Here is a 15279-nt window from a genome sequence, read left to right as displayed (position 1 = left end):
TCCCCGGGCTGGGTGCGAGATACCCCACTCTCTTGAGTTAATACTTTCCCTTTAGGGATGCTGAAAAAATATATCTTTTGGGAGCTGAAGGCTCCTTCTTGGTTCACTTTTATTCTCAAACTGAATTACAATTTTGATTTAGGGCTATTTATAAGATATAAAATATTGTTGATTCTAAGACTATCTTAGGGCTATGTGTGTTTAGTCTATCTGTGACTGATCGGGATTGTTTATGTTGCAAATCTATTCTGCTAATTCTGATCGTAGGATAATTTATGGTAACGGCTGCGTCATGTGTGGTCTGTTCTAGGATGAATATGTTGACTGCTGATTAGCGTGGGTGGCCGCTCCAGGAAATGTATTAACTTCTCCGCCTTTAAATGACTTTGTCCTCAAAGTTTGTTGATAGCTTGAAAGGTTGTGGGAATACTAACAAAGGTTTCGATGTCGTTGATTTTCTCTTCTGATTTATCTAATGGCGTCGTAATAGTTAACGGGATTTCTTCTTTCTCCTTATTGATGACAGGCATTTTTAAGTCGAATTTTGTGGTACTTTTTCTGGAAAGATAGCAAAATATTCCAATTGCGATAATTATGGAAATTACCCAAAATCCTCCTAGTGATCCAAACAGGTTGATTTTATAATTCAATGAGTTGTTCTGAAGATTAATTGTTCGTAGTCGTTCACGGTGTTCCAGGGTGAGATTTTGAAGGAACTCTGCAGGTGGGTTGTCCAATGTGTCGATCTCTGTTACTATTAAGCCAGTTGTAGGGTGGTATGATTTCTAGGGAATGAGTGCTTCTAGGTTTGAAAAGAGTTCACTGTCGATGAACAGGTTACATTCTTCGAATTTGATAAAAAATGATCCGTTGATGAGTTGACTTGTATTGCTGCAATTGGATGACAATTCTACCGTAGCGTTTATTAGAATGGTGCCTTCGTTTATCCGTTTGATGAGACCGCCGGCGTTGGCGGTAAAACATGATGATGAGTTATGTTCTGCCATAGACCATGCGGTAGACTTGGGTGCAACGCCCAACTCCTACTCTGCAGAAGGCAAAGAATTCTTCACATTTCCTTTCGATCATGCCCATATGAGCCTGCCTAGTTCTAGTTTTCCGTTCTAAGTTTATAACCGATTCGATCTAGAATACCTATCCGTCTTTCAATTTCATTGCTTTCGTTTCTCTTAGTCTCAAATTTGCCGAAAATAGCCAACAAAATCGATACAGTAAAATCTGGAAAGGCTAAAACATCATTAGAAGATAAAATGTCTCAAAGTAATTGGAATGCTTCCCGTGCCCCATTATCTAAATGGATTGGAAATGCGTTTGATTGATTTTTAGAAATTTGGCGGTGGTCATCTTCCCCTCTTAAAAGTTTTGTTAAGGGTTTTGCAACTTTTGCATAATCCTTGACAAAGCGTCTGTAATATCCGTAGAGTCCAAGAAAGGCTCGTAAGTCCTTTAGGTTTTTGGGTTCCGGGTATTTTTGAATACATTCAACTTTCTTCATGTTTGGTTTAAGACCATCCATGGAAATTATAAACCCTAAAAATTCTACATCTGTTTTAAAAAATTCTGATTTATCAGGTTGAATTTTAAAATTTGCTTTTCTTAATGTTTCCAAAATAATTTTTAAATTTTTCAAATGCTCGTCAAAAGTTTTACCAAAAATGACAATATCGTCAATGTAGACATGGAAATTTTTTCCAATATGTTCTCTTAGGATATCGTCCATTACTCTTTGAAATATTGCGGGGGCATTTTTCAATCCAAACGGCATTCTGACGAATTCGTACTTGCCATTATTAACAGAGAAAGCGGTTTTTTCGATATCATTATCTGCCATTAGGATTTGGTGAAAGCCAGAAGCCAAATCTAGTGTTGTAAAATATTTATTTGCACCTAGATTTGCTAGAACTGTGGAAGTACCGGGGATAGGATATCTGTCGCTAATTGTTTTCGCGTTTAATTTCCTGTAGTCAATTACCATTCTGTATTTCTTTTCGTTAGAAGCGTCTAAGGTGAGCGTGAGCGAGTTGGTCTAATAATTCCGTATTTTAATAATTTTTCTAATTGATTATTGACTTCAGATTTTAATGCTTGTGGGTATGGGTAAGATTTGCTATAGACAGGGTTTTCTTCAGTCGTGCGTATGTCAGCTTTAATTTTTGTAGTGTATGGTAATTTTTTATCGGGGGTTTGAAATAAGTCTTGAAATTCTTTTAGGAGTTTGTTAAGTTCAATCTTCTGTTTTTCTTCCAAATGATTATCCCGAATATTGATTTTGTTCACTTCTTGAAGTTTATATTGAAGTAATGGGATCGCATATTTATTTTTGATTATCAATTTTTCATTGTAGGTGTCAATTACTGCTTTTAGTTCCTTTAACGTATCATGTCCTATTATAGCATCAAATGAATTTGGATGCTTCCGGATCCGTCGATGATAGCCAGTGTGGCCAAAGAGACTTTGAATGACTGTTGGTGACCTAGATCTACAGTTGTGTTTACATTTTGGAAAAAATTTCACCTTTTTACATTCATCGCAGAATTCGTTAGAATCGGGATTTGCTGCGTGATCGTATGTATCACCCTGTAATTCAGGAACCAGAACTCGGATCCACACAAAATTCAACAGCAGCTGATGGATCTTTCATTTAAAATCAAGTTTGTCAAAATCGGTTCAGAAAATTCCGAGAAACCGATGTGGACAAATCAACAAACTTTGTTTTGTAACCATACTCTTCAACTCGTAATCCGGAACAAGATGTCGGTTGAAAATAAAATTCAATAGCAACCTATGGGAGTATTATACCTTTCATTTGAATCTTAGTTTGTAAAAATCGGTTCAGCCATCTCCGTGAAACCAATGTGGACATTTTGTTAACAAATCCGCACATACACACATACATACATACATACATACATACATACATACATACATACATACATACATACATATATACATACATACATACATACATACATACACACACATACATACACACATACATACACACAGATATTTTACGATTTCGGCGAACTGAGTCGAATGTTATATGTCAATCGGCCCTCCGGGCCTCGGTTAGAAAGTCGGTTTTTGAACCAATTACATAACCTTTCTATATGAGTGTTACGTCTAGTAAACAATGAGAAAGGCAAAAGAATAATATTTAATTAGCTTAATCAGCATGAGTTCAATGTTATCTTCATGTGATTATATTTTGAGATGTTGGTGGAATGGGTTTGAAAGTGGAGGTAATGGGGGGTTAGTACAGTGGGAGTGGAGGATGCGTCAGAAATCCTTCATCTTATTTCGGTATACGAGGTGGATGAAGGAAATGCGGGCGTCAGGGTGGTCCAAGGGGAGGGGAGTGATGAAGGAGGGAGGTGTAAGGTAAAGGCAAGGGGGGGAGGGGTGGCGACGCAATACTCAACTGCATATTTTGCCTTCCATTTGAGACTTGGTTTGAGAAAATCGGCTCAGTCATCACCGAAGAACCGATGTGACTTTAATTGTGGAATATGCCCGGAACTCCGGACTTCCGGAATCGTCTATAGTGGACAATATATTCAAAGAATGTTTGATTGGCAATCAGTGATCTAGCTCTGCGATTAGAAGTAATTTGGTGACCATTTCAATAGTTTTTAGCCTCTGAGGTATTACGATTGTACCGATTTATATGGGAAATTCCAGTGTATCCTTACTAAAACCTTTGTAACTCCGGAAGCAAGAGTCAGAACCGAATGAAATTCAGCAGCAGTCAATGGCATTACTGTATCTTTCATTTGAAATCAAGTTTGTAAAACTCGGTAGAGAATTCGTTGTGGAATGTGATATTAGCTTAGGAACTTGGCGGGTTCCCCGGGGGCGTCATGAACCGTCATAGGTGGCCAATGTGGTCAAAGCTGCTTTGATTGATCATTAGTGATCCAGACACGCAAACTAAAGTAATGTTACAACAATTTTAATATGTTTTACATCATTTTAACATCATGGTGGTACCAGTTTATATGGGAATTTGCTGTGTGACCGCACTCTTCAACCCGTAACTCCGGATCAACTAAAAATTCAATAGCAGCTTATGGGAGCGTTATACCTTTCAGATGAAACTAAGTTTGCGAAAATCAGTTCAGCCATCTCTGAGAAAATTGTGTGAGTTTAAATGACACACACGCACATACACACACACACACACACACACACACACACATACACACACAGATATTTGCCGATCTCGACGAACTGAATCGAATGGTGTATGACACTCGGCCCTCCGGGCCTCGGTTAAAAAGTCGATTTTTACAGTGATTGCATAGCCTTTCTTTATATGAGAAAGGCAAAAATATGGTAATGTGGAGTCTATTCTAAAAAATTCAATTCAGCATTTTCAGGTTCTGCTTCTGGTTGACCTTGTTGTTGAGCTTCTATTGTACGCATATAGCGTTCATATGTTGTTGTTTCTTCTGGATAACATTCTTTATCATCCGTTGGGCAGTAGTCTAATTGTTCCGTAATTTCTAAGTCTTGTTGCGAATCCTTGTATTGGCCAGTTTCAGTATTAAATAGTCGCTGTCTTTTAATGGGGGTTTATTTTGGAAAGAATGTTGTGGTCTATTGCCATCATTCACTTGATTCGTTCTAATGGATGGGTCCACATCCATTGGCTCAGAAGGTGGAAGTTTGAAAGGGTTTCTAAATGGTAACTGTGGTTATCTAAAAGGCTGTTGTGAGAAAGTGTTTGGATATTGGAAAGGCCTAAAATTTTTAAATTGCATTGGTGACATTGGCCGGAATGGCATTCTTGGTTGTTGTGTTTTGAAGTGTTGTCTTGGTGGGATAGGTGGAGGAAGCGAAATTAAATTTCTAGGAGCAGCTGGAGATTCCAGGTGCTTTGGTTTAGTTAGCATTTTTCTACATTCCATGTTCTGGAAAGCGATGCAGTAGCTGTATGCTCCCGCCAAAGATTTAGGTTCATGATTCCGTATAAACTTACAAATTTCTCCATCAAGACCTCTAATAAATGCATCAATTGCTTTTTTATTATAAATCTCAATAAGGGCTTTTGAAGCTTCGGGGTGTGAATGTCTTTCGTGGGTTTTTATTTGGTTTGCAATTAAAGAAAGAAGCCTGTTTACTCCATCGCAATAAATTTCTAAAGACTTTTCTCCTTGTTGGACACTCATTAACTGGTAATCTAGTGTTTCTAAATCGCGTTTTTCACCGTAATATGTTATTAGAGTTTTCTTAATGCATAACCAATTAATTCCGACATTTGATGCAACCAAGGCATCATTTGCCTCTCCTCGAATTTTCCTGCGTATTGTTTTACGAACCATGTGGAATTTATTTTGGTATTCTACCGCATGTTCGGGATTAGTTTGATATAATTGAACTAAACTATCAACATCGTTTAGCCAACTATTTAATTCACTTGGGTCGCCTGTGAAGCACGGCAAATCCTTTACCAAATCTGGGATTTTTTCAAAGGATTCGGGATTCACGGGTGATCCATCTGCTTTTGTTAAAAATAGTGGGGGATCACTATAATCTGGTCCTTGCAAAGGTGTAGCAGCGGCTTCGAGAGCGGTGATTCTATTTAATATTTCTTGCACTTGTGGATTCTGTGCCATTGTGTTCACTTAAATTTTGGCTTAGGTTTTTTATTTAATTATTATGTAAAGCACTGACTTATTAACTACGAGGGTATGTTTCACTTTCCGAAATTAGTATGTTTAATTTACTTTATTCTTTTTTAATCAATTATTCTTTTCACTTGTATTAATTGTATATCTGATATTCTTAATATTATTACTTAAAATTTTAATTCGAACATCTCGTGGGTATACCACAAGACTGCGGGATACGTGATGTCCAGTTCTGTAAACTCTTACGTTCAGAATCGTGGAACACTCGGAGCGCGCGTTCGGGGGTTGTATCGAATCCTATTATCTCCTTAGCTCGACCAATTGCCGGGTGCAATTGAAACCTGGTCGAGGCGGAACCAGCAGTGTGTCTTTCCTACTTCTCAGCACGTCGTGAAGTCTCCCTTTTGCCAGCAGTGAGTTGCTAGCTACTCTGGCTGCTTAGGTTCGGGAACAGTGCGGCTGCTATCGCGATCCGGATGGATTTCCTTACAGGTGCAGATGTGATAAACTTCTAACGGTTTCACTATCTGGTGCGTTCTTCTTTTTTCCAAACAATCACTTTACTCTAACGTTGTGATATTATTTGGTGGTTTCACTTTTCACTTTCACTTGTAGCTTAATTACACACAACTGGTCACTATTCGGGCGCCAGTTAAAACTTTCCCTTTAGGGAAGCTGAAAAAATATATCTTTTGGGAGCTGAAGGCTCCTTCTTGGTTCTCTTTTATTCTCAAACTGAATTGCAATTTTGACTTACGGCTATTTATAAGATGTTGTGTTTAGTCTATCTGTGACTGATCGGGATTGTTTATGTTGCAAATCTATTCTGCTAATTCTGATCGTGGGATAATTTATGTTAACGGCTGCGTCATGTGTGGTCTGTTCTAGGATGAATATGCTGAATCCCAAGCAGCATTTGTAACAAGCATCGACAGCGATTAGTTGCATAAGCAAAGGCTTTTACACGTGCGCTTTTTGGGTTGCTAAACCAGCGCAATAATGGTTGCCATATACCTTTATGTAACGAATTATGTTGCTGGAACTGCTAGTCAACAACTGGTGTTGCTCGGGATGCTGATTAGCGTGGGTGGCCGCTCCAGGCAATGTATTAACTCTTGCTTTTTCAATTATGTGTAGCGTGCTCAGATAAATTCACCATCATAGGCGCGTTCTTAAATCCACCAGCGACTCATCGCTATTTTGATGAATTTTTGTTGCGGGAGAGTAAAGCGACGCGCTGTGACACCAGCTTGATTATGTTGTGTGAGAGTCATCAGAGAGCTCAACAATCTACCGTAGGGTTGATGATTTGGTCAACAAACGGCATCGAGAGGAAAGAGATTTTTAACGTACACATACCAATACACCAGTTATTTTGCATGCGCTAGTATTGAGTTGCTGGTGAATAAGTTTCAAGTTGTGATTAGCACTGCGCAGCAGTTGAGTGAGCAGTTTAGAAACTGATTGGACTTGCGCCTCGTTTTTTCCTATTTTCTGCTTGGGCAACTTATGTGCATCTTATGTACATTTTAGTTAATAAATTGCTTATCCTAAACACTAGTTGCGCACGCTGAAAATAGGGGAATAAACAAATAACAAGTTCACTATCTCGCTTTTCAATTACAATCAGAATACTCTTTCTTGCTTTGCTTTATGGACTATACTTTAAATGCATTTTTTCAGCTTCCTACTGCTAATTATATAGCTATTTATAAGTGTTTTTGAAGATTCAACATTTGAATGTCTCATCTTCAGTTCGGTGTTTTCCGCACAGCTGAACGGTCAGTTAATTTTTTCATTTGATAGCTCAGCAACGTGACTTCAATTTACTGATTTTCAGTGATATATTTCCCGAGTTTCAGCAAAACAACCATCACTTGTACTGAGCTCTCGGTAAAAGCATTGTTAGCTGAGTGCTCGGCTGCGTAAAACTTTGCTAAAAAGTTGCGGAAAAACTGAGATTCGGTAGAACAAAATTAATGGTGTAGCTTCCAATCTGCTTACCCACTTAATTTTTTATGCCGAATCTCATCTTTTTTCGCATCTTTGCCGAAATCTCAACAGCTGAGATCTCAGTAAACAATTTTTTTCCTGAGATCTCAGTAAAAGTGACGTTTCATATCTGATACTCGGAAAATATTTCACCGAAAATCAGTTAACAAATTTCACTTTACTGAGATATCATTTTCTAAATTTGCTGATTACACGGCTGTTGGGAAATTACCGAGCCGAATTGAGTGTGTAGCTCGTTGACGTTGGAAAATGTCTGTATATTTTGAGGAACAAATAGGGTAATGAGCCTATTTTCTCCTTGTTTTTATTATTACCCTAACTTTAATCTGAAAAGCACCTAAGGCTAAACAAACAGCCATATTTACCGTTTGAAAATAATTCAAACAATAACCCGTTCAATGTTGCTGATGTATACCAAATACTTAAGGGATCATAGGTGATTTTCTACGTTTTCTGACCCATTTTAAAAAATCATCGTACACGAGAATGTAAAATATATTGATGTCTCTCGCGTATCGAAAAACACACTTTAGTGTTTAAATGCAATATTTAGTGACATACAAAAACTGCTTTACTGCTCCCCTCCCCTCTGGTTCCTTGAAGTTGTTTATGCAAAACAGATAAAAAACACAATAATTGCAATGCGATTTATGAAAATACTTTCAAGAGTTCCAGAGCAAAGAATTAGCCAGCGGTCATTGCTTGATGAATTTTCGGAAGATCCGGAATATCCGCAGAACTGGTCAATTCACAAATTATAGATTGAATGCGGTATTGTCTTGTCGAATTTTTTTTTGAACTTTCATTGGAACGAATTGGAATGTGAATTCGAGTTTGTGTAAAATTGGTCAATTCATATCCTAATACTTATATGAAGCTTAATCCAGTCACCAGTATATATTAATGTCAGTGAGTCTACTAAAAATGCCTCCGAAAAAACATTATTCGTTACATAAATGATACACCTAACGAAGGCTAAACATTCTTGCTGTTTCACTTCATTTAGTTTTGTAGTATGTAAGGAAAAGTGGTCCTGTACCACAACCAAAATATTTTTTGGACAAGTGAAAATCTGCTTGAAAGTTTTTTGATCATTTGCTTAGTGTTATAGAAAGAAGCAGATCGATCGAAAAAGTATACCCATAGAATATTTACGAAGTGAATTAATTTAATTTTGTGATTCAAAAATTGAATGCCACCGAAACGTTCAACACAATTGTTTTCATTCTGTTTTTAAAAAGGTTACTAAAATTGATTGTCGGTTCCCAAACATGGTCGGTTATCTACGAATGCTTATTTCTCTATAACTTAATCAGTATGGGTATTTTCGGAACAGGCTTTACGAGTAGATATCAGCAGGGCCGCCGAGAGGGGGGGGGGACCGGGGTGTTTCCCCCCGGGCCCGGAGTTTTGAAGGGGGCCCGGATTTTTAACAGAAACTAAAATTTTGACAAATACTTTTTCGATAAAAATTTATTTGAGAATACAATTAAAAATTCAATATCTTGTGTATGAGGTAACTAGAATGGCGAAAATTCTAAACTACTGCATATTTGATATCAACTATGTTTGTATCAACGTAAATCTCACATCGAAACAAGATCAGACTCGAGCGGGCATAGCGGAATTTGTACATTGAATGTCATGTACGCAGCTCACCTGGGTTCGAATCCCAATCCCGCACACAGGAATAGATATCTGTTAAAGGAAAATTCCTAACCTGAATGAAGAAGCGAATGACCTTAAGGTTGAAATGTCTATAATCGAAACAAAAATATGATTAGACTTGTAAGGGTTAAATAATTAAATGGTTTGATTAGAAGTCATGAGGTTGTCTTCAAATTTCGCCAATTTGAAATCGATTTTTTTGATTTATTGAATTTCCAATCTTCGAAAGCGCTGGATTAGCATCGAAAGTAATTATTGAAAAAAAAAAACCCTGCTTAGGGTTGCCACACCGGTTTTTGAGGCGAATTCCGTGTCTTCGTTCAGATAAATCTGAATTCGCCCGGAAGAATCCATTGGATTATTTTGCAATTTTGCGTTGCCCTTTTCTTTACCAGAAATTGCCCAGCACCCAGCCCTCATAAACATCATCCTCGGGTTGCAGGCCCTATGTTCCTCACAAAGATTCTCGAAAGAAACTGAAGCGTGATTTCACACCCCGTGTTTGTTTACTGAGGAGCAGAGCAAAGCTCGCTCGGGTTATCCTTCACAGCGAGAGTGGTTGGTGCTTTTGGATCCTTTGTGAATATCCGAGAAAGCGAATCACTACATCCAACTAAATCAACAAATGCAAAAACATACAACTTAATGTGAACGTCACAGAAAGGTGGAGTGCTTTACCAAAACAGTACACTCTACGGCGATTGTGAAGAAAATAAGATATTTTTCCTCGTAGAGCTACGAGCTACATAAGAAATAAAACAGTGCATATTTATTTGTTTTTAAGTGTTTTATACAATAAAAAGCAATGGAAGCGCTCCAAAATTCTGTCGAGTGATCACTTTAATTCGAAATTCGAATTGATTTCAACGCATACCCATGTGTCTCTTGAAGTCTATCCCCTGCTCAGTAAATTTCTGCTGGTCAAAGTACCACTAGAGGCGGTAACCCTACATCTATTTGAGAGCTCAATTGGTCAAATAAGTCATCAAAAACTCTTGATATACCAAAAGAATTCGAAATTAATCCAAAAATTTAAATTTGAAATTTAATATATTTGGTTTGCCGTTCATTGATACAAAATCTATAAGAAATCATATACAGATACGAGATGATACCGAAACATTTTTGTAAAGGGGTCATACTTAAATGACGCAGCTTTTTCGGCGATTTTCGACTACCAATTCCCCCTAGTAAAGAGGCCAGGGATGGAAAAAAATAAATACGTTTTACAATTCTTTCAAATACGGCCTTTTGTCAACATTTTTATTATAACAGCAAATTGCGTACACAACAAGCCTCTTTCGTGACGAGTATAGTGTTAATAGTTTTGTTTTAAATTTTATATGTCATGGAGAATGAAGAGAAGATCTCTCAGTTCACAATCCTGCTGCTGCCAACGATTCTAAGAAGCAACTAAATTGGTAAATTGTGTTTGATTAATTTTGAAGAGAAAATTTAACTCTGCTTCCAAACTAAACCAACTAGTTAGCAAGATTAGTTAACTAATGTAGCAAGTTAAATCCGCATACAAAATCTTTTCGTTTTGGAGGAGTGAGCGTGAGATTTTGAACGTCGCTTCCTGAACGTAACGATTTTATTTTTATTTTTGAACTATTTTCTAGAAATCAGTTACAACATTCTTGTAAAATATTTTAAGGTGTGCTAACACACCAACACAAATAAAAGAATAATTCATGTTTTTATAGGATTATAAATGTTTTCGAAATCAGCATAGCGTAAAATCCAACCAAAACCCTTATTTGAAATTTGATCCATGTTTCTCATATTTTTACCTTTTTTCCTACGTGGATTTTTTTTTAATTTTTTTAAAATTTCATTGATCTATTTTTTCAAATTGTGGATTGTATGTACATTTTTACAATTGTAAGATTCTGCCTTTTTTATCTGTTTGCATACTTTTATTTTATCCATCTTTTTACGTTCCTTACTTTTGCTTTTTTTCTATTGCTATCACTATCACTTACTTTAATTTATAGTTTTTTCTCTGTTATTTAATTTTATTCGCAATTTTTCGAGAAAATTCTGCTTTCTTTATTTTTTTCTTATTGTTTCAAATTTAGTACCCTGCTTTTTTATTTGTTCCTTTTGTTATTCCATCTAATTTTTAGAATTTGTTTATTTACTACATTTATACTTGTCATAGCCTTTTAACCATTGAAAAATTTCCTTTTTTTCATATTTTTTTTTGCATTTCTAAAAGCAATTTTACTTATTCAAATTCATTCCAATTTGTCTTATTGTTTAATTTTTTACCTTTCTCCTATTTTCTTCCTCATTTTCTAGTTTTTAGTTTTCCGTTTATCGTAGTTTTATTTTTTCCAATTGTTCATTTAATATAATTTTTTTATACCTTTTTCTTAAGATTTAATTCGTTATTGTTATTTCTTCATGTTTTCCATTTAGCATGTTTTGAAAATACTTTTTCAGTTGACCATTTTCCTATACGTTAACATTATTTTTTTTATTTTCCTAAAAACATTTGATTTATCTTTTCTTGACACTATGCGCATTTTTTCTTAATTTTACATTTAGTTCGTTGTTTGAATTTATTTCAAATTTCATTTGTTAGTGCTTTCTGTATTCTTTAAATAATATCCATTATATTATTTTTTTCGTGTTATTATCTTTATTTTTATGTTTCTATAGTATGGCTTTTTTCTACTATTTTTTCTATTTTGTTTATTTGCTCCGTTTTTGTTCAATACTTCCAATTTTCTTTACTTTTTCGTCGTTTTCATCATTTAAACTTTTCCAGTTTTTCAAAATTTTCTGATTCGTCCATTTTTTTAATTTCTATGGTTATTTTATTCTTGTCTTTTATATATACTGCATTAGTTTTATGCATTCTTAACGTTTTATTTATTTTTTCTATTGCGTGAAGTATTTCTTGTTTTTAATGTTAAATAAATTTTATTATTCTTGATTAATCGAGTTTTAAAGTTTTATATTTTTTATATTAATGTTTGTATTCTTTTAGTAGTTTTTTTCATTTTAATTGATTCTAATTTTTTCTAATTTCCTATCGATTTTTCATTATTTTCACCATCTTTTCAATAATGTACGACTTTTTTAATCTTCGCAGTATGTTTTTCTAGTTTCCTGTTTTCCTTTACCAATTTTTTATAGGTTTTGTTTTGGTTTTTCTCGATTAAACATTTTTTGACAATTGACATTTGTTTATGTGGTTGATTTTAGCTTTTTTGTACATTCTTTTAATATTTAGTTTTCCTATTGTTCTTTTATCTTTTTTTTTAATCTTGTCATTTCCCTACTTTTATAAATACTATTACAAAAATGGCGCTTTTCAAAGTCACCAAAACTGTCGAAGAAGTAATAAAAACTCCCAAAGTATAAAAAACTCTACCTTTTTTTCCTTCATTGGCACTACAAACAACTAGAGCAACAAAATGGTACATAGATATAAAATTTCAGTATACTATACATAATATCAGTGAACTCCAATGGATTTCAAACATTGACTTTTTTGTACAATACACAGTGGTGGGGGCCCGTACGTTGGACCCCCCGGGCCCGTATTTTCTCTCTGCGGCCCTGGATATCAGAGATCAATTTTGGACGCAATTCTGAAAACCAAGATGGCAGCCTCCGGTGAACCGTTTTTGATAATTATAATTATAATGATCATAATCAATATATTTAAAAACTCAAAAGACCCACGTTTCAGTCAAACTAACGTCTTGCACCTTGTCAAAAATAATAGTATTTAAACGCAAAACTACCAGTAGTGACCCACAAGCAGTTAAAACGAATTTCCTAGGAAGGTAATCAAATTAAGGAAGGAAAGTAATCAGGAAAACTGGGTGTAACGGTTTCGGCGTACCTCCATTAAATTGAATTATTTACTGATCAAGGTACATTAACATCGATACTTCTAATCGTCTCCAAAATAGTAGCTTTTTCTTTTTTCTTTCAATGGCATGAGCAAAATGAACAATAAAAGTTTGATCCTACGAATGAATATTAAATTTAATCTATTTCTTTGTGCATCTGAATTTTTATTATTTTGAATATCGCAATCCTCCTAGAATATGTCCACATTCGTATCTAGTTCCCCGTTGAAACACAGAATAAATGGGATATTTTGATATATGTATATAATAAAGGAAGTTGATTCATCGTCTCGTGAACTAACCAACAAACATTTTTTACATTTATTATCTTATCATAAATGAGTCAGTTCGCGCATTACAAACAGTAAACCTACATTGCAATCCGCTGCCAGCTACGATAACTCCTATCTGTTAGGTGTGGAAAAATCAACCGAAAATTCCCCGAAATCTACGTTCGATAAAAACGTTCAGTAATATCACACTTGGCAAGGGTTCATTTAGTTTCAGTTTCAAGACAGAAGAGGAGGTCGAGTTTCTAAACTGCACTACAAACAACTCAGCGTATAGAACAACAATGGGTACGTACAACCAACCATTACAGTGCCAATAGAAATCCTAAAATTTATTTTATCACATTTTTCATCGCTTTCCACCTAATGTGCCAGCTTCCGAAAAAATCCATCCACCATCGTACGATCAGATTCGTGATCATGCACCATCCGCTTATCCCCATCCGGATCAAAACATCCCTACCATATACAGTACTGTTGAACAAACCCCACCCATTCAAACCTGTAAGTGAATATTCTATTTTTGAAAAAATTCGCACTGGCACTAACCACGCACCTCCATTTTTTCTCATTTCCCTCAAATTTCAGCAACAACAGTGATCGTAACAAACTCTCAGGTTGGCCCTGATCCCACCACTCTAACATGCCCATCCTGTCGAGCGACCATCGTAACCCGGCTGGAGTATGAAACGACCACCCGAACCCACGTGTGTGCTGCGCTGCTATGCTTATTCATCTGTTGGCCTTGCGTTTGCATACCCTATTGCTCGACGTCATGTCGGGATGCCAACCACTACTGCCCCAACTGTGGCTCGTTTATCGGAACATATCGAAAGTAAAAAAGCGTACCGCACCCACTGCAGCAACTGCTGGAAGGCGAAAAGCTCCCCACGGCCGGTGGGAGGAAGCTTTTCCACTGTAACGTCGAGAAAAGTATTACTGTGTATTTAGAGTGTAACAGTTAGCGTTACGCCAAAGCCTCGGGCGTAACGTGTCAAGTGGAATTTTCTGTTAGTGTATTAGATCGTATAGTTGACGATTAGGAAACTTGTTTATGATTTAGTCGCCTACTGGTGCTGATGCAATCACGATTTCACCCCGGTCAAGTGGGCGGACATGGTGAGGTTGGCACAGTTGGTGTAGTGGAAGTGCTTTTCAAATAGCTGACGGCCGTGAGCATAAATTAATTTGTGCTCGAATGTGTTGGAGAGGGTTACAGCTACTTATGGCTAGTTTTAGTGGACAGTGTTGTTGTGTGCGCACTGTGCCAGTACATATGCGAGTATATGGGAACTGCCTCTAAAAATGCTTTTAGCAATATAATAATTTGAGTAACCCTATAGAGGCACGCAGCAAAGCGTTCAAGAACAAATATGTACCTATTAAGTAACATCGGCAATTGAGTGTGTGCCTAGTAGAATTTGTTTGAATTATTTTATCAACTTCCATGTAGCTGAACAGTTTTCATTTATCTTACTTATAAAAGATGCTTTGTGTGTAGAAATAAAATACTATATATTCATGAAATATCTCATTTTATTTTGCTGCTTTTTTAATTTCAACCGTTCAAGAATAAATCCATTCAAAAAGCATCAATATACCATCAGCCTCTCCGAAATTATACTAGATTTCGCTGAAAACGGGTACATCTGGAACTCAAAAAGTGAATTGTTTGTTCGCACTCGATGGTCCTCAGGTATAGAGTCAAGCAGGATGTACTGGTTGCTGGAACCCCTCGATATCAAAAAAGTTGAGTTTCGGAATCTCCTCTGCAATAGCAAT

General features: G+C 36.1%; 1 protein-coding gene across 1 annotated transcript; it reads left to right on the top strand.

Moving 5' to 3' along the window:
- The first annotated feature begins 13617 nt into the window (after positions 1 to 13617).
- LOC131681674 (lipopolysaccharide-induced tumor necrosis factor-alpha factor homolog) lies at positions 13618 to 15024 on the top strand. The gene is made up of 3 exons (XM_058962624.1): positions 13618 to 13785; positions 13873 to 14001; positions 14086 to 15024. The coding sequence occupies exons 1-3, from the start codon at positions 13782 to 13784 to the stop codon at positions 14334 to 14336; spliced, it is 384 nt and encodes a 127-aa protein (XP_058818607.1). The 5' UTR covers positions 13618 to 13781; the 3' UTR covers positions 14337 to 15024.
- Positions 15025 to 15279: the final 255 nt, after the last annotated feature.

This window comes from Topomyia yanbarensis, chromosome 2, assembly GCF_030247195.1.
Source record: "Topomyia yanbarensis strain Yona2022 chromosome 2, ASM3024719v1, whole genome shotgun sequence".
NCBI lineage: Eukaryota > Metazoa > Arthropoda > Insecta > Diptera > Culicidae > Topomyia > Topomyia yanbarensis.
Note: the sequence above shows the minus strand (reverse complement) of the source record. Positions and strands in the feature narration are given on the sequence as shown.